This window comes from Mastomys coucha, unplaced genomic scaffold (genome assembly GCF_008632895.1).
Source record: "Mastomys coucha isolate ucsf_1 unplaced genomic scaffold, UCSF_Mcou_1 pScaffold12, whole genome shotgun sequence".
NCBI lineage: Eukaryota > Metazoa > Chordata > Mammalia > Rodentia > Muridae > Mastomys > Mastomys coucha.
Window position 1 is genome coordinate 5049318 of NW_022196894.1, and position 19430 is coordinate 5068747.

Sequence of the window (19430 nt, forward strand, 5' to 3'; positions counted from 1 at the left end):
GGAGCCACAGAACAGAGAAGAGGATTAGGAGACTACCCAGTTCCCTCCAGTAGCCCAGCTGGGAAACCTCGCCCTCAACTGCCAGGAAGCTGGAAGCTCCAGATTAGAGTCCAGAAACCCAAAGCAGTCCCCTCCAATAACATCATCCCATGGGGCAGGCTAAGGGGACCTCTGTTCTCCACCAAACCTAGCCCTGAATTGTCCCCCCCCACCCCAGTTCTGCTCACTTCCCAGCCTGATTGTTTCCCATCTTCTCCTAGACCCACTAGTTCCCTGCCTCAGTTTGACTAGGACCTCGAAAATCCCAATAGCTCAAGGCTATATTGAGGCAGTGCCAGCCACACTGCAGAGCAGAAGATGGGCTTAACAATAGTGGCCCGACGGTGTGCATAGTCACACTAGGGCCATGGGAAGAACCCTCCCCTCCCACAGCTGCCAGATATTGAGGCACAAACCTCAATATCTTCCCTTTGCATTCAGCAGGACTAAGAAAGCCAGTTTCCCCTACCCTAGGCTGGGCCGAATTCAGCTTACTCTGATCGCAACTCAGCTCATGGTCACCCTGGAGGGTGAGGTGGTGTCAGGGCACACAGTGCCAACCAGGCTGTCACCCAAGAGGAGATGGTGGAGGGAGGCCAGACTCTGAGGAGACCCCTGTCCCAGAGCAGGGAATGGCTGAACTGAGGGTTAAGAGTCACTTAGAGACACTGACTAGTCAGAGTCACAAAGCAGCTAGAGAGGGCCCTGTGAAAAAGTTTGAGCCTAACAGGACAAAGAACAGGAACATGGGACACAGATTTGGGAACCAATTTTAAATTCATGTTTTTCGGTGGTTTGGTGTTTTGAGGGACAGTTCTGTCTTGGCCTCCCCAATGCTGAGAATTAGAAGGAACTTATTTACAGCAGCTGGCCTTGAACTAATTGTGGAGCCAAGAATGAACCTGAACCGTCTTTACCTCCCCAGGGCTGAGGCTGCAGGATAACCCACCGCTACTGCTTTGATGAACCACTTCTTTTTCATACTCTCCCTCAGCTTGGAGAACATACTAAAAGCACCAAGAAGTAACAGAACGGTCAGACACTTAGGTCAGCCAGCTCCCTCTATTCCTGCATACACCCCTTTCTGGCAGAAAAGGTTATTTATATATTCCAGACGGCGGGGATTGGGGAGGGGGGTCTCCTATTTTGCAAAGAGGAGATTCTCCACCTCTCAGAATCCAGGCCCTGCAGGAGAAGGGGGGAATCTATAGTTCACCCTGCACAGACCTAAACTGCAACACCAGAAAACTGAGCTCACAGCCTGGCTTTTTAAACAAAAATCAAAGCCCAACCTTGCGTTTCCGGCCTGTAAACAGGGCCGCCAGCGCGGGTGAAGTTTTCCTCTGTGCCCTAAGGCCCCCATCCTGATGCAAACACCAAGCGAGCGCTCCCAGTCGCTCCTCCTCCCTACAAGCAGCCAACCGCGAGGGGTCAGGGCGGTTCCCCCTCTCCGGGCCTGGCAGTCCCGCCGCCCAGCGTGCAGCTGGCGAGGCCCAGCCGTCGGGGACAGCTCCGCCTTCCTCTAGCCGCGAGTTCCCTGCACCTCCAGCCCGCCAGAAAGCACAGGGGAAGGGCGCGCCGCCTACACTCCAAAAACAGGTGGCCCAGCGAGAAGTACTTAACCAAAGTCAGACAAGGATCGCTGCCGTGGCCACACCCACCCGTCTCCCCTTAGGGACGATGAGTAACCCGCGCTCCCCAAACTAGCCCGGGCGACTGGAGCACGTCCCGGGGAGGGTTGGGAGAGACCATCACGGAGCTGGAGAACGATAAAGCTCCACAGAGGGGAAGCAAAAGAGCACAGCAGGACTCGGCCCCATCCCCGCCGCTCCCGGGATCCCGCACACCAACACACCCTTCCCTAGGGTCGCGGGACCAGCCGCTTACCGGGCGACACGTCCGACTCCTTCAGCTGCCGCGCTTCGACTGCAAGAATAGAGCGGGGGCTGGGGGCGTGGCCGCGGGGCAGGGCGGAGTGCGGGACCCCGCCCCTTTGAGCTCCTGGCCAATGGACGCGCGGCCCGGAGCCTGGACTGGTCCAGCCGGGAAGGAGGAGCGCGTCGCAGCTGCTGCCACGGGACCTTTGTGTTGATGCCCCGGGGGCGAAGACGGGACTTGGCAGGGGCAGGAGGTGTTCTCCCCGCCCAACGCGGGTCTGCGGGCGCCCAGTGCCGGCCTGGTGCCCGGGAAAGTGGCACAATCGGGTCTCGGCACGCCGTGCCTGCCACGCCCCAGCACAAGTCCGGCCCCAACCTGCCCTTGACTCGAGATAAGAGAGCGCCTTTTTTTTTTTCAAGAATTACGAGATAGAAGAAAGGCGAGAGACAGAAAGAGAAACATAGAAACAAGAGAGAAGAGTTGTTTTGTTCGTTTTCTATTGTCTCATTGATTCATTCTTCGTGGGCTGATTTTGAGACAGGCTAGCCTCAGTCTCCCTAATGGATTTGAGATGGGTGTGGGCACTAACCCCACCTTTTTTTCAAAAAATTTTTAAAGATTTATTTATTTTATGTGTATGAGTACACTGTAGCTGTACAGATAGCAGTGAGCCATCATGTGGTTGCTGGGAATTGAACTCGCTGCGGGCCCCCTCGCTGCGGGCCCCCTCGCTGCAGCCGATCGCTCAGTAATTCACTGTAGCTGTCTTCAGACGCACCAGAAGAGGGCGTCAGATCTCATTACAGGTGGTAGTGGGCCACCATGTGGTTGCTGGGATCCAAACTCAGGACCTTCGGAAGAGCAGTCAGTGCTCTTACCTGCTGAGCCATCTCGCCAGCTCCCCTTTCAATTTTTATTTTTTCTGAAACCCTGAAGCTTTATGTACTGGCTGGTTTTGTGTGTCAACCTGACACAAGTTAGAGTCATCCTAGAGACAGGAGCCTCAGTTGAGGAAATGCCTCCATGAGATCCAACCATAGGACATTTTTTCAATTAGTGGTCAATAAGGGAGGAGCCCAGCTCACTGTGGGTGGAGCCATCCCTGAGTTGGTGGTCTTAGGTTCTATTAAAAAGCAGGCTGAGTAAGCCATGAGGAGCAAACCAGTAAGCAGCTGTCCTCCATGGCCTCTATCAGCTCCTGCCCTGTTCCTGTCTTAACTTCTTTCAATAATTAACAGAAACATGGAAGTGTAAGCCAAATAAACCTCTTTCTCCCCAGTTTGCTTTTTGATCAATGGTGTTTTAATCGCAGCAATAGAAACCCTTAAGACTTTATCTGTGGAGGTAAATGGGGTTTCTTCCAATTTACAGAAAAGGAAACGGAGGCACAGAGAGATGCTGTGATCTATCTCCATGGCAACATAGGAAGCAGGCCTTCTGTGTGACCCAAGGTCAGGTTCCTATTTCCTAGGTATGGGAAAGGGGTTTCCTATAGGTGTGATAGGCAGCAGGTCCCCAGGCTTCCAAGAGATATCTCATCCCTGCTGAGACCGTCTAACCCCATCCTAGGGCATGCTGAGCCATCAAAACCATTGAGGTTTTTCAATTCCTCAGAAAAGGAAAAGGGCTCCTACTGTCCTCTGGCAGGGTGACTAGAAAATGGTACAGTCACTGTTCAGGAAGAAAAAAAAAAGGCAGATGTAATAGTAAATGTTATCTCACCCCCAGATATGTGCCCAAGAGATTGAAGTATATAGTCACACAAGCTTTGCCAGACCCAGTGGTGGTCAGTTTATTTGTTTTTGAGGCAGAGTCTTCTGTGACCCGGTATGATTATTAATCATTGTTGTCACCTCTACTGGATCTGCAGTCACCTAAGAGACAAGTCTCTGTGCACATCTTCTTGGCTAGGGAAATTGAAATGAGAAGGGCCAACCTAACTGGAGGTAGCAGTAAAACCTTTTTGGGTTTTGCCAGCTTGCTCTCCTGTCTCCATGGCGGGTGCATCTGCACTGTTGCTGTAGCTGCTTCCGCCATCCTTCATGGACGTCAGAACCTAGCATCTTCCACCTTCCGGTCTGGACCAAAGACCAGCAGCTCTCCCAGAATCCTCTAGATGTTCAGTGCCAGGTTGGACATTCTGTCTTCCTTACCGCTTTGCAGCAGGTCTCTTACTAATCTAGAATCTTGCCATTTTAGCTCATCAGCAAGCTCTCAGGATTCACTTATCTCAACCCCAGTTCCCGGGGTTGCAAGTATGGACAGCCATGCCTGGCTAGTTTTGTAGGCGCTGAGGATTCCCACTCAGATCTGTTGCCTGCAGAGCATGCACTGTAACCCACTAGGCCATTTCTCCCCAGATGTTCTGGCCTATGTCACTTTATGCCAGACTTTGTACTAGACGTTGGTACATGCAATAAGCACCCAGCTTGTCTCCACCCCAGAGGACAGAGACTTTGGATAAACACTAGGCAGGTCCTGCAGAACACTGAACAGAGTCTCGGGGATATCCAAGAAAGGGGATCTAGACCTCCATTTCTCAGTTCATGCTCCTCTTCCCCCCGACCCCCGTTCATGGCCCAACACTACCCTCTAGGGGGCATTTGAACAAAGTGTGAGGCACAAGGTCGGGGGTGGGGTAGTTCCTCCTGATGAGGGGCTCTATCTCTGAGGTGCGTGGCCAGGGATGAGGAGCAAGCTTGGGGCCTACAGACTAGGCTCCCCACACTTCTCCCACACTTGTATCTGTGGGACTAAGGACCTGTACAAGGCTGGACCCTACCTAACTGGATCCCACCAGTTTTTACCTCTAATTCTGAACTTGATATTCAAGACAATTTTTGGATTTTCCAGGGAGGTTGGGGCCAGCTAAGCTGAGATGTTTCGGAACAGCACCACATCCATGATGTGGGACCCATGACAAGGAGTCAGTCTTCCACCCTCTGGGTCCTGTGAACCCAGGCACCAATTGCAGAATAGGCAGGCTTTTTTATTTTTATAAGATGGAGCTCCATGTGATCCATATTAGCTTCAAACTCACTATATAACTGGGGATGAGCTGGAATTTCTGATTTTCCTGACCTGAAACTCAAAACAATCCTTCTGCCCCAGCATCCTGAGTACTGAGGTTGCAAGCAAATACCACCATGCCTAGCATTCCTCAAATTTTGTGTGTATGTGTATATGAGAGGGAGGAGAGAGAGATTGGTGGTGGGTGCGCAAACCACACATGCTCTGGAGGGTAGAGAACAATCCCATCTTTACATGGGCTCCAGGGATTGAACCAGGTTACCAGGCTTACGTGGGAGTGCCTTCACTCTGAGCCTCTATTTGAGACAGGGTCTCATAGAGCCCGGGCTGGCCTTATCAGTTCAGTAGCTAAGGATGACCTCAAACTTGTGAGCCTGTTGATCCAGCCTCCTATACGTCAGGATCACAGGCATATGCCATCATGCCTGAGTCTCTCTGATTATTTTAAAGGCAGCACATCTCTTGAAGAATCTGGTGATCAGGGTGAAGAGGGTCCAGTCTAGCTGAGTGAAGGCAGGAACAGGGGACAGGTGGCAGGTGGGGGAATCTGGTCTCCTGAGGCTCTTCATATGCAAGAGGAAGAGTGTGATCAGCCCCGGTACAGTGTTTGCACTGTGACACACCGTGTGTAGGCAGGTGCTGACACATAGCCAGTCTGATTCCCCCAAAGATGATGGTGGTGATTTGCTATTTATTACATTTTTGTGTGTTATGTGAGTGGGCATATGTGGCCAGGGATTGAATTCAAGTTGTAGGGCTTGGCCACAAGCCCCTTTACTTGCTAAACCATCTGGCCAACCCCTACTGCTTTTTCAACTACATTTGATACACTCCGCAGTGTGATCCTAGGATGAACTGTGGCTACCAGGTTCTGAGCTTTATTATGCCCCAGGCCGTTACACCTTCCTTGTTGCACACGGTATTGATTTTGTGCACCTCTCCGGTCAGTCCTCACATCAGGAGTTGAATGTGGGCCCCTAGGATGCACCAAAGTATGACTTCCCCAAGCCATTGAGAACAAAGCCTCCCCCCAACACACAACACACACACCTGGGAGACAAATCACCTTTTCTCTGTTGGCGCCACTTCCTCCGAGGTGGTCACCTACCTGTCCTTAGCCCTTTGCAAGGCAACATGTCACCAAAGAACAGAGCCCCAGTCCATGCAGCCCTGGCAGGTCTAGAACTTGCTGATAACTACCAGGCTCACAAACTCATGGAGATCTGCTTGCCTCTGCCTGGGTGCTGGGATTAAAGACGTGCATGCACTGCTATGCCTCGGCTCATTTTAGAGCCTTGACGATCTCTGCTGGAACTCTTCCGCAGACTTCGAAGGCGTCTCCCCTCTAGTCATTACTGTTCTCTCCTCTAAAGAGACCCAGTGCTTGCTCTGGGCTAAATGGTATTTTCCCCATGCTGAGCCATCTCATTGGTGCTCCACAGGGAAGTCCTCCCTGACCTTCTGTAGCCCCTCCTATACCCAGTCCACACAGTGTGCCCTGTGAAAAGGTCATAGCACTTTCTGGAGTCCTCCTTTCTCATTCCCCAGCCTGTACTGGGCCCTTCTGTGAGAAAGAATGAGAAGGCTGGGAGATGATGAGGTTAAGCAGTCTTAGCAGGCTGAGAGCTAGCTCATGACACTGGGCTGGCTTCTCGACCCCTCTTATGACTCCTTACCTCTCACAGCCTGGTCTGGGGGTTACTGGATGAGAGAGGGAATTACCATCAAGGCAAACGGGAGCCCTAGGCTGTTTTATGGCATGCTGATGCTCCCCCTGGTGGTGAGGGTTAGAATTGTCAGGGCGCACCCTCCATTCATAATTCCATAGTTCATTCATACTTCCCAGTTCATACCCATCTCATGAAACCCAAGCCTATGTCAGAGGGAATGAGATCCTCAAAATCCTTGCACTGGATCTAGCTCAGACAGTAGGGTACTTGCATATAGGGTACTTGCATAGCATTCATGAAGCCCTGGGATAGATCCCCAGCACTACACAAAACCAAGAATGCTGACTCGCCTGTAATCTCTGTGTTTAAGGCCAGCCTGAGATCTATGAGACCCTGTGTCAGGAACAGGATCCTTAGAGCAGGCAGCCCTATTTCTATCCCAAGAGGCCACATTCCAGTGGACACAAGAACCCTCGACCTCAGACCATGGCATCCAGGGGACTCCAGGCCGAATGTGGCATGCTTTGATGAGAGGAGTATGTATCGCATTTCTATTCATCCATCCATCCATCCATTCATTCATTCATTCATTCATTCATTCATTCACATTCAACCCATATCTACCTCCACCACTAGGCTTATATGCCCAAGTTAACTTAAGAGAAGAAACTGAATGGCCTCCCTGACTCGTTCCCTTCAAGAGGAAGTCTAGGTGGTCTATCCTGGAGCTCAGGCAATCATGCTACAGAGTCAAAAAATGTAATTCAGCACTCAGAGGCTGAGACAGGAAGATTGGTACAAATCAAGGGAAGCCTGGGCTCCACAAGACTCTGTCTAAAACAAAACAAATGAATGAAAAACCTGGCATCCAGCTGGCAGTGGTGGCACATACCTTTAATTCGAGCACTCAGGAGGCACAATCAGGAGGACCTCTGAGTTTAAGGTCAGCCTGGTCTAGAGAGGGAGTTTCAGGACAGCCAGGGCTACACAGAGAAACCCTGTCTCAAAAACAAAAAGCAAAACAAAACAAAACAACAAAACTGCCAGGCGGTGGTGGCGCACACCTTTAATCCCAGCACTTGGGAGGCAGAGGCAGTTGGATTTCTGAGTTCGAGGCCAGCCTGGTCTACAGAGTGAGTTCCAGGACAGCCAGGCTACACAGAGAAACCCTGTCTCAAAAAACCAAAACAAAACAAAACAAAACAAAACTGACATCCTACTAGTTTTATTTGTTGTTGTTTCCATTGTTTTTGTTTTCTCAATTATTTATTTAAATTAAACAATTTTTTATTGTCATAAAATACTCAAAGGCTAGAGCTGTAGCTCATTTGGCAGAACGTTTGGCTAAATGTAGTGGTTAGTATTGTCAATGAGACCAGATCTAGAATCATCTGATAGAATGGTCTCTGAGCATTCCCATGGGAAATTATCTTGATTGACTTGACTGGGGTCAAAAGTCCTGCCCACAGTGGGTGGCAACCATGCCCTGGCAAGATCCTGAGCTGCAGACACAAAGAGCTGGGCATCATAGCAGGTCTCAATGCTCCTCATTGTAGAGGTGACCTGACCAGCTGGTTCAAGCCACCCTGACCTCTCTGCCATGGTGGAACATCTCTTGAACTTGAAGCTAAAATAAACCCTGCCTTTTTAAGTTGCTGTTGTCAGGGTGTTTTATCACAGCAACAGAAGTGAAACTAAGGACAATGGATGTGCACAAGACCCTGGGTTCCAGTCTCATAGAACCAGTTGTGGTGGTGTACACCCATAATCCCAGCACTTAGGAAGCAAAAGCAGGGAGATAAGAGTTCATCACTTTCAGCTGCATAACAAGTTTGAGCCCTGTCTAGCAACAACATGAACTTCAAATGCCCATTCACTTTGTATGTTAACTTTAAACCTAATTTACAATATTCAGATGTGCAGAGATACTGAAATGATTGTGCAGTGAGCGCAGCCCTTCCACCTTAATCCCACCCTCTTCAGCACTGTCACACAGCTGTCTCCAGGCACCTGAGATGGATTACTTCCATGACCACTACCACTCATGTTTTTGGGTGCTTAAGTTCCTTATAGCAAAAGATGGCTGGGCATTGGCCAACTGCCCATGCTGGAGATGTAGCTCAGTGGGTAGAGCACTTGCTTCGAATGTACAAAGCCCTGGGTGGATTCCCAGCACTGGGAATGCTGGGTGTGGTGCCACTTTGAGAGCAGCCAGAGTCAGTGAGAAGAAGGGCTTGTGCGCTCAGGAAGACTGTGAGTGCCTGGCCAGCCTAGGCTACAGGGCAAGTTCAAGCCCTAGCTTACAAACATACAAAACCTCTACAAGGTTACAATTATATCCATCCTACAGATGAAAGGTGAGGAACAGAGGTAAGGAGAGGTAAGTTCTCCCTGGATTCCGAGAGCTAAACAAGCAGGGGAGGCTGACTGGACTCAGAGAAGGCACACACAGATTTGCGAGTATGTAGGTGTAGGCCGTGTGGACAGATTTTATTTATTTATTTATTTATTTATTTATTTATTTATTTATTTATTGAGACAGTGTCTCCTATAGCCTAAGCTGGGCTTGAACCCACTATGCAGTTGAAGATGACCTTGAACCCCTGATCTTCCCACCTCCACCTCTCTGGGGCTGGTTTATAGGCATGTGTCACCACATCTAGCTTATGTAGTGCTGAGGGTCAAACCCCTGGCTTTGTGCTAGGCAATTACTCTATAAACTAAGACTGTTTTTGTTGTTGTTTTGAGACAAAAGTTTGTGTGTAGTTCAGGCTGACATGGAACCCACTATTAAGACTCAACCCAGCTTGGCTTTGATCTCATATTTAAAGTGATCCTCCTGTCTCCACTTGTCAAGCTCTGGGCTTATCGGCATATGTGTATGTGTGTGTGTATATATGTATGTATGTATGTATATATGACTGGGGGAATGAAAATGATTATAGGAAAGGCAGAAAGAAGATTCAAGAGACAGAGATGGGAGGGTTGCAGGCCAATACCACACCAGCAGCAAGTGTATTTTCTCAGTGTCTTTTAAAGGCAAGCAACACAAAGTATGACCAATTCCAGGGGGTTAAACAATGACCACAAATGCTTACCTGGTGAGTACACGCTATCTATGTTTGACTAAGCCCTGTTCCTCTGGGCTTGAACAGTCTCTCAAGGATGTATGCATAAGTTGGGGAACTTGGCCAGGAGTGGAAAAACTTGGGCAGGTATAATGCACGCACATCTTAACTAAAAACAGACAGATGTCGGCAGACTCCTTCTTGATTAATTACAAGCAAGAAGTCAGCCAAAGTTAACTCTGGATGTGCTCCCCGTATTTCTTCTATTCTCCCTCCTTCCCTCCCTCCCTCTCTCCCTCCCTCCCTCCCTCCCTCTCTCTCTCTCTCCCTCTCTCTCTCTCCCTCTCTCTCCCTCCCCCTCTCTCTCCCTTCCCCTCTCTCTCCCCCCCCTCTCCCTCCCTCCCTCTCTCTCTCTCTGATAAGAACTCAGTATGCACCCCAGAATGGCTTTGAATTTTCCATCCTCCTACCTCAGCCTGAAGTGCTGTGAAGACTTCACACAAGCCTGGGTCCATGTTTCTCTACATTCTAACTCAAAGGACACTGGTGGTGATGGGTGCCTCCATGACTCACACCACTGTGTCTTAGCTGGTCTCCCTACCCAGATCACAAAGCTCCAATCTGCTGTTGGGAACGGGGCAGTAGTGGGTCTGGAAGAGTCCTTTAAGCTGAGTCCTAGGCAGGCACCCGCTCCAGAGGGAAGTAGACACAAGATCCTATGCTTTGTGCATCAAAGACATCACAATGGCTGTGGCAGATGTAAGAGCCCTCCTTTCTCCCCAGCGGGGCCTCTCCAAGGGAACTGCTGGAACCAGAAGCCTGTCCACTTAGAACCTGGAACCCATACTTCTGAAACAAAGGACTCTCATGGCACCACAAGAGAACAATAACTATGGTGAGGGACTTCATTCGGGTTGAGCGAGAGCTTGAGGAAAGAAGAGGTGGGAGGGACAATGTGCTGGTCTTGGGGCTGATCCCATCCCCTCCCCTGAGTCTCACTGACCCCTGCTGACCAGCTGACCTGGTAGGGACAATGGGCAAGTTAGGCCTCCAGCATCCCACTCTCTCTCCCAAAGCATCACACGGAATCTGCCAAGCAATACTAATGGCTCCCACATGAATACACCCTCCAGGTGGTATGGCACACAGGCCAGGGCAGGGCCAGGAGGTGGAGCTGCCTATATTCTGGGGTGGCCAAGGAAGGTGTCTGACCCACCTCTGAACTGTTTCCTCTTTGGAATTCCTACTGACTACATGTTTCTGGTCAAGAGAGTCCAGAATGTAGTGGCACACACAGTTAATCCCAGCACTCGGGAGGCAGAAGCAGGCAGATCTCTGTCTACATAATTGAGTCCCAAGACTACATAGAAAAACTCTATCTCAAATAAAATAAAACAAAATGAAATAAAACAGGCCCAGGGTTATTCAGCTGTACCCTGCCCCAGCTTGAGATGGGTTGAATCTAGTACTGGCCACATGTGCTTCATTTCTGACGTTTAGTTTCTTCTCTGTAAGGAAAGCCTAAAAACTGACACACACACACACACACACAGTCCTCAAAGTGGAGACAGGAGGGCTACATGGTCAGGGGCTGCCTGTTCTACTTGGTACTGCTCTGGAAGGAGACTGTAGAGAAAGTTGTAAGGGGAAGTCATGCAAGTTAGCTCTGAGGGGAAGCTCTGAGCAGAAAGGTTCGAGACGCACTATTAACTACTAGCTCCTGCAAGAAATGGGGTCAAGCCATTGGTGATCAAGCCCAGGTCACCTGCAAACCTAAAGGTTGTACTCTGGGAATTTTCCTGTCTATCCCAGGTCATGGTGGCTTTAAAAAAAAAAAAAAAAAAAAGCCATACCTTTAAATCCAGCAATTTGGAAGACAGAGGCAGGAGGAGCTATGTGATCTCTGTGAGCTGGAGACCAACCTGGTCTATAGATCAAGTTTCAGGACAGCCAGGGCTACACAGAGAAACCCTGTCTCAAAAACAAAACAACAACAATAACAACAACAAAAAACAGAAACAAAAACATGGTGTTTAGTTTGGGGTGGTAGCTTATACCAGAAATCTCAGCACTCCAGGCACTGAGGGAGGAAGATGTAAGTTTCAGGCCAGCCTAAATGAGATTTGAACTTAAAAAGTAAACCTGGAGATGCAACTCAGTCAGTTGATAGAGAACTTAGCATGCAGCAAGCCCTGGGTTTGTCAGCACTACATAAACTGGGCATGGGGTACAGGCCGAGGCAGAGAGTGAGCCTGGGGACATGCATCTTGCCTCAACTTCCTGCTACAAAAAGCATCAGAGCTACATATACACACATGAAACTTAACTATCCTGACTTCAGAGCCCACGCTGAGTTAGGTCCCTCGCCTTTAGTCAGAAACCTACCTGGTCTCTAATATTTATTTACTGAGTGACTTCATGCAAGGTTCAACCTTTCTGAGCCTCCCTGCCTGCAATATTTGACCGATGCTTCATTGATGAGTTGGTGAACCATGTTTCCTGCCTGGCACAGTGTGGCCAAATAGCCCTGAGCTAGGCAGCATCTCAGACCTCTAGCACTTCCCCTGTGGACAAGGAGGGCATAAGTGGAGGCAGAAGTGCCCAAGTTCAAATCCTGGTCCCTCCACCTCCAAATATATATAACTGTGGGCAACTTAGCTCATGATAGCAGTGGCAGCCACATGGTGACTGAGCCCGGGGCCTTGCTTCTCGATTCCAGGCTTTGAGCAGTCTGGGGAGACACCACCTCTTCATTACCCTCCTAGAACAAGAGGACCAAGATCACCCGGAGTATACTCCATGTACACCCAAATCCCACCGACAGTCCAAACAGGTAAGGAAGGAGGCTGCCTCTCCTCCCTGTGTCTCACATTCAGGCTCCCAGAAAGCCAGTCACCAAGCAGAGAGCACCTTCTCTGGTAAACCTGGGCCTCACACTGCTCGCATGAGCTGGTGCCATACATACCAAGACTTTCTGAGACATCTTCCCTTCTTTGTGAACTTGGTGGGGGTTTTTAATGTTTGGTTCTGGAGACAGGGTTTCTCCATGTAGCCCTGGCTGACCTGGAGCTCACTCTGATCTGACCCATCTTCCCTGCCCCTGTTCCTCAGGACTGTTCACTGGCATGCCTCATGTGACAACTACTGTGCCAATGCAGACCCAATGTCCCTACTGTGGGAACCATATCGTGACAGTGACAACCCCTGTCCCAGGCCTCCTCACCTGGCTGCTGTGCAGTGGCCTCTTTGTGTTTGGGTAAGTAGTGGGGACCACTAGAGATGGGGTGGGACAGATGCAGCTGGAGACAGCTGAGTACAGAGAGAGCTAGGAGATAAAGGGAGGTCCCAGAATGGGTTGTGTTTCTTCTCTCAGGGGAGTCTGCCCTCTGGCTAGGTGGCTGAAGCAATAGATGGGGCTGAGGTGGACAATCCCCACCTGCAGGGCAAGTGGCTCCACACAGGTTGCCATCACTGCTACTGCCAAGAAATAGAGGGCTCATATAGCCCTCAGTCCAGCTCTGAAGAACTGCGCCCAAAGAATTGAGATCTACCCAGAAGTGTGGTGAGGGTGGAGGACCGCCCGGGGACCCAGCTCAGGTGTGAGGAGGGTGCAGAACCATATGGGGACCCAGCTCAGGTGTGAGGAGGGTGCAGGACCGCACGGGGAGCTCAGATGAACATATACTGCTTCTGAGGCTGCAGGTGCTTCCTGGGCTGCTGCCTCCTCCCCTTCTGCGTGCACAGCCTCATGGATGTCACCCACTCCTGCCCCGTGTGCCATCATGAGCTCTTCTACTACCGTCGCCTGGGACTTAGACTATAAACAGCAATAAAGCAACATCAGTGTGTATATATGTATGTATGTGTATATGTGTATGAATGTATGTGTAGATGTATGCATGCATGCATGTATGTATATATGTGTGTATGTATGTGTGTATATGTATGTATGCATGTATATGTATATGTATGTGTATATGTGTGTATATATGTGTGTATGCATGTATGTATTTGTATTTGTGTATTTGTGTGTATGTGTGTGTGTGTGTCAGGTAGTGGTGAGTGAGTGAAAACACCCTCCACTCTCCTCTGTTCTGTCCATGTACCACAGATGGTACCTGGGTCACAGCATGTGCTGGCTGGTATCTTCCTGAGGCGGTGGCACACAAGCCTCCTCTGACTATAGATGCCACAGCTCCATCAGACAAGCTACCTATTTCCTAGCCTCTCCCTATCAGCTCCAGCTTCTGCCACTTTGGGAAAACCTGTTAGCCACACCTCAGCTGTATAAGCCCCCAACCCACATCCAGGTTCACACCTGCTCCCCCAGGGACCAGTGCCCCCGTCACTAAGTGCAATGCCAAAAGAACATGGTCCTTTGTCCACTGTGGGTCTCTGCAATCTGACAGACTAGCCCCGTGAGCTGCAGATGTCCTCTGGCTTCCTAGCAGCTTTCCTCAGCCTGCTTTGTCCTGTCTTGCTCAAGCTCCCTTCACCCATCTCTCTAGGCCACTGCCCTCCCCTCCAGCAGCTCCAAAGCCTTTTCCCCTCGATGCCTCGGGCAGCCAGCAAAGCCATCATGTTGGCATGGGAAGATGGCTCTGTAATTTAATCCCACCTATATCCTACAGAGTGAGGACCAGAGTTTGGATCCCCAGAACTCACACAAGTGCTGGCTGGGCGGGGTGGCACACCGGTAATTCCAGCCTCATAAGTCCCAGAAAGAGGCTCCCCAGAGCAAGCTCTTAGATAGTGAGACTAGCCATTTCAGCAAGCTCTGGGTTTGAAGACCTTGCCTAAATGAGTAAGGCAGGTTTGACGATGATCCTCCACATGCATGTGCATATATGTACATCAACACCTACACAGGTATACCTGCATATGTGCAAACACACAAAGACAAATGGGGGGACCTCACAGGGTCTTGAGAGCCCTCTCCTGCAGGAGTGGGTGTATGGGGAGGGTCTGGCTACCTCCTCTCCCCTGATGGCCTCCAGTGCAGCCTGCCCTTCTACTCACCCAGTCTCTTCCCCTCCACCTGTTGCACATCGGCTGCTCCCTACATCCCTCACCAGCCTCACCTGTGGCTAACAGACAGGATGATGCAGCTGACATGCACAAGAATTCAACAGTTATTTGGGAGCCTGGGACGGGTATTGCCAGCTTTAGTTACATAAATGCCTGTCTCCTTAAAAAACAAAAACAAACTGTTGCTGTTGTTGTCTACTTGATGAGATCCAGACTTGTCTAGGCAACAAACCTTGCCTGGGATAGGGCTGGGGTGGGATTATAGTTATGGAGGCAGAAGGATCTGCCCTCTCTCTGTGCGAAGCACCATTCCCTGCCTGGGATCCTAAACTTTAAGAGAGCCGGGCTGTAGCACGCAGTTATCCATCTCTGCTTCCTGATTGTGGGTATCGTGACTTTCAAGCTGCCGCCTCCTTCACTTCCCCACCATAACCTGGGAGCTAAAATGACCCCTTCCCCCTTGCGGTCTTCTTGTCAAGAGTAGTTTCTCATAGCACTAGGAAAAGAAGCTCCCAACAGTCACTACCCCAGAACTCACAGATGATACTCTTTCAATATAAGCTGACCTGAGGCCATCTGTGGTGCTTCCTGCCTATGCACCCCAGGATAGCCCATCCTTGCAGTCCCTTTTCCAGGCAGACATATGAGCCTGGGACTATGGTTTAGCCTGACACCTCTATGACCCAACAGAAATTTAGGGAGAGGCTACAAGAGAAGCTGGGAAAGGAAGAGCCCTGCCGAGCCCTTTTCTGGAATGGGCTCCTTTCCTGGGTTAAAGTGTACAGAAGCCAACAGGACGTAAGTCGTTGGGTCATTTTTGTTGTTTGTTCTTTGTTTTGGTTTTTCAAGACGGTTTCTCTGTGTAGCCCTGGCTGTCCTGGAACTCACTCTGTAGACCAGGCTGGCCTCGAACTCAGAAATCTGCCTGCCTCTGCCTCCCAAGTGCTGGGATTAAAGGTGTGCGCCAACACTGCCCAGCAGGAAGTGGTTGTTAAAAGACCTCAAACTGTCATGTGGATGAGAATTCTGAGTAAAATGAGGAGCATTAGGGGCAAGATGAGGAAGGAGGTGTGGGGAAATCCAATTTCAGAATGTTTAAGTTTTTGTGTTTGTCTGAAATGCTGAGAATTGAAGCCGGGGCTTCATGTATGGCAGGCAAGCACTCTACCACTGAGTTACAAGCCAAACAAACCCTCCTCTTCATACTGAGGAGGGGACTTCACTAAATTGCCTAGACTGGCCTTGAGCTTCCTATGTACTTCAGGCAGGCCTAGAACTCACCATCCTCCTGATTCAGTCTCTTGACCACTGGTTTGACAAGTGTGTGCTACAACACTGGAGCTCCATTTAATTTCGGAAAACAAACTATATTGGCATAGCTATCATCATATGAAGAGAGAGGGGTTAGAGAATTGAGTAAAACATCTGAATAAGAGAAAGGGGGACATGGGAAATTACAGACACATGAGGCACACAGGCCACTGATCTGTGCTGGGGTTTCCTGCAATACCCAAACTCACCATGGGAGGGCAGTATCACACCATCCGACAGAGGTACACACCCAGCCCCAGGTGGTCTGGTGACAAAGCATGGGCAGCCAGCCCCCTGTATTAGCTTGATATAAAAGGTACACTTGTGAGTAGGTGCATTTGTGGGTGGGCTAGAGGTTTGGTGGGATGAAAGCATCTGCTATCAAGCATTCCAAGCAGAGATTCCCAGAAACCTGAAAGCTCAAGGCAGACAACTCTCCAGACCTGAGGTGTTCCCCACCCCCAAGCCTGTTTACCTCCTGCAATGGAGGGAATGCTGGGAAACTTAACTTCAGAATTGTGAGCCTTAAATGCATGAAAATAGGCCTGACACCAGATCCCACTATCACGCCAGGCCAAGTCAGCATGGGCCTCAGACAGAAAGCAAGCCTTGTCTTGAGACCCCGATGAATTCTTTGGTTTTTTCTTTCTTTTTTTGTTTTTGTTTTTTGTTTTTTCCGAGACAGGGTTTTTTTGTGTAGCCCTGGCTGTCCTTGAACTCAGAAATCCGCCTGCCTCTGCCTTCCAAGTGCTGGGATTAAAGGCATGTGCCACCACTGTCCCGCATTGACGAACCTTTTTTACCTTCAACTGCTCACCTGCAACCCTCCCTCCCCCGTCCCTGCGAAACATGTTGGCTTTGACTTGTATTCCTAGACAGGTCCAGGCAGGAGTGTCTCAGTTGTCAACTCCACACTTCCAGGTTCTGCCCAGGCTGTGACAGCTCCCCACCCCCAACACACAGACCCCAGGCTTGCCCATATCATACAAAGTGGAAGACACTCCACTGAACACCCACAACCCACAGTGCAACAGCTGTTTGAAGGGTCTGCTTGACTCAGCATCGAGGCTGATGCCCAGGGTCCAGCTGCTGTGTAGTCAGCGGTGACGGCTTAAAAGGATGGTGCTGATGGTGGTGGTCAGGCTTCACGTCTAGCCACCCCACCCTCTGGGTCTGCCTTATCGCTGGAGCAGACAGGTAGGTGTGGTGTGCCATGGCTGTGGTATCAGCAGCCACCATGGCAGGCTTCTGGGCCCACTCCCAGCCTACTGCTGCCAGCCCTGCCCAGCAGGTCCACCCTGAAAATCTGCCCTCCAGCTAGCCTGGGGCCAGCCAGGGAGAGCAGTCTGACAGCCTTTGATGTGTGCCCTTGGCGCCTGTCCTTGCCACTTAGCTGGAAGGCTGACCTGTCCCTCAGCAGAGATGAACCTAAAGGTACCCCAACCTCCTCACTTTCTCTGCCTACTGCAAGCCAGATTCTGAAAAGCTGAGCCCAGTATCCTGGCTGGCAGGAAGGGCCAGGTGAGCTCACCTCAGAGACTGTAGGGGCTTTTGGGGTCTGCTCTCCAAATATGTACCCCTGGTTGAAGGTACAAGCTGGGACCCTGCCATCTACCCCTGACAGGGACAGAGACTATCATACCCACAATTCTGCCCTCAGAATGTTCTCAAAGCAGAGGATCCCAGCTTGCAGGTCTCAATCCATGTCCACCAACAGCAAAACTAAAGGACACACAGGGAGTCTTGGTCCTGATGGAGCTTTTTGTCTACGCGGGAAATAGACGCTCCCGGGCTTCCTTCAAGTCAACAGGTTGTTAAGAACTGCAGCTCAGCAGCCCCCAGGAGCAAACCGATCGTCAGTGGGGACACTAGGCTATGGCTGTGACACCTGTTCCTGTTCACACAAGACCATATGGAACAGATTAAAGTCCCTTCCCTTAGGAATTGAGCCCCATTCCTGGTGCTGAGCAGCCACAGGCAGCCAGAAATTGCAGTGGAGAGTGGAGACAAAGCATTCTGCCACAGGGGCAGCTCCTGTCTAATAGCACAGGGTTGGGAAAGGGACAGCATGCTGAAGACTCCACACCTGAAGACAGCCCCAATCCCTACAAAAGCACCTGACCTTTGTCTCTGATCAGCTTCCACAGACTCCCATCCCAGGCAGGGCCACACCTTTTCCCCAGGTAACACAACCAGACTTGGTTTTTACTTTGAGCCCGGGTGTGTAGCCCAGACTAGTCTCACCCCTGGGATCACCACCCTACCAGGGATTAACAGGCTCATCTTGATCAAATATAACTGCACATTTACTCCAACAAATAGCTGGAAAACACTCGTCTTTCTTCTTGCCAGATGTTCTGGTCACAGGGATAGCTGGCTCAATCAATGCTCTGTCAAAGGAGGGAGGGGTCTCTAATGAGCCACAGGGAGACCTGAGACACGGCCTGGCTATGAACCCGCACATTCAAGAGCTCTACTGTTGAAGACAACCCCATAGGCCCATGACTGATGGTTATGTTCCTGCTTTTTTAGCTTGGATGTCCCAGACCCTTCTGCATAGCCAGGGATGGCTTTGAACTCATCTCTGTGCTTCCACTTTGATCTGCACAACCATCCCAGCTTCACATCCTGAGCAGAATCACACAGCCACCAAGGCTGCAAGCCCTCACCAAGGTCACACTCCCCTCCCTATACCAACACCCACGGGCCACAGAGCAAAAAGATGAGGTGGGAATTCAGGGGATTCAGTGAGCAGGTTGGAAGACAACGATTCTTACCTTTTAGTAATACTTAAATTTAGAAGTAGAAATCTACTTCTACCTTCCCCCAAATCAGGAAAATGAACTCAAGACTCGGCATTTTGAGAGCTGGGAAGGAACGGAAAAATGAATGCGGCACACAAGAAACACTACAAGAAGTTATTTGAAAAATAGTCATTTAATATTTAAGGGAGAATAGAAATTGTGGGTATCTAAGTCTAAGCAACCCCAACAAACCCTGAACAGGAACACCTTGGGGTTCAAAGGCCAACATTGGGTGAGCAGCCCTCATTGTCTTGCCTGTAACTACCTGTAGCTTCTCATTTGCAGGCCAAAGGGCCTCGTAGGATCGAGGCCCACCTGGTCCCCACCATGTGCTACTTTCCCGGCTGATCTGTATACAACAAGTTATCAGAAGGCACACAATTCATACTGCAACAGAGAAAGGAAGTGGGGCTACAGACCGGCTCAGAACCAGGAGACCAGAGGTAACCCCACGGCACACCAGGCCTCCCCTGGACACCTCATCTAGAGACCCTGCACTTCCTCAGTCTCAATAAAATACATGCATGAATCCCGCCTGAGGACCCTTGCATTTTTCCTTAGATACTGGGGATGAAGCCCAGTGCCTTGCACATACTAGCCAA

The 19430-nt window shown here is 50.2% G+C and overlaps 2 protein-coding genes across 7 annotated transcripts in view; one reads left to right on the forward strand and one right to left on the reverse strand.

The window, feature by feature from the left end:
* The window catches only part of Carhsp1 (calcium regulated heat stable protein 1), a 20058-nt gene extending 9661 nt beyond the window's left edge, over positions 1 to 10397 (reverse strand). The window contains exon 1 of one of the 2 annotated variants that reach the window (XM_031362190.1): positions 10156 to 10397. The gene's annotated coding sequence lies outside the window, so the exon portion shown is untranslated. Of the gene's footprint in view, positions 1 to 1926; positions 2039 to 10155 lie in introns of those variants that run through there. The other variant, XM_031362181.1, reaches the window with a different exon arrangement.
* Positions 10343 to 19362, forward strand: Litafd (LITAF domain containing). 5 transcript variants are annotated; one of them, XM_031362220.1, is made up of 4 exons: positions 10343 to 10580; positions 12405 to 12518; positions 12797 to 12941; positions 19114 to 19362. In XM_031362220.1, the coding sequence occupies exons 1-4, from the start codon at positions 10553 to 10555 to the stop codon at positions 19313 to 19315; spliced, it is 489 nt and encodes a 162-aa protein (XP_031218080.1). In that variant the 5' UTR covers positions 10343 to 10552; the 3' UTR covers positions 19316 to 19362. The 5 variants fall into 5 exon arrangements, with proteins under 5 accessions (XP_031218080.1, XP_031218093.1, XP_031218101.1 ...); XM_031362233.1 differs by lacking the exon at positions 19114 to 19362 and adding an exon at positions 13381 to 13491 and having other exon boundaries at positions 10352 to 10580; XM_031362241.1 differs by lacking the exon at positions 19114 to 19362 and adding an exon at positions 13430 to 13540 and having other exon boundaries at positions 10353 to 10580.
* Positions 19363 to 19430: the final 68 nt, after the last annotated feature.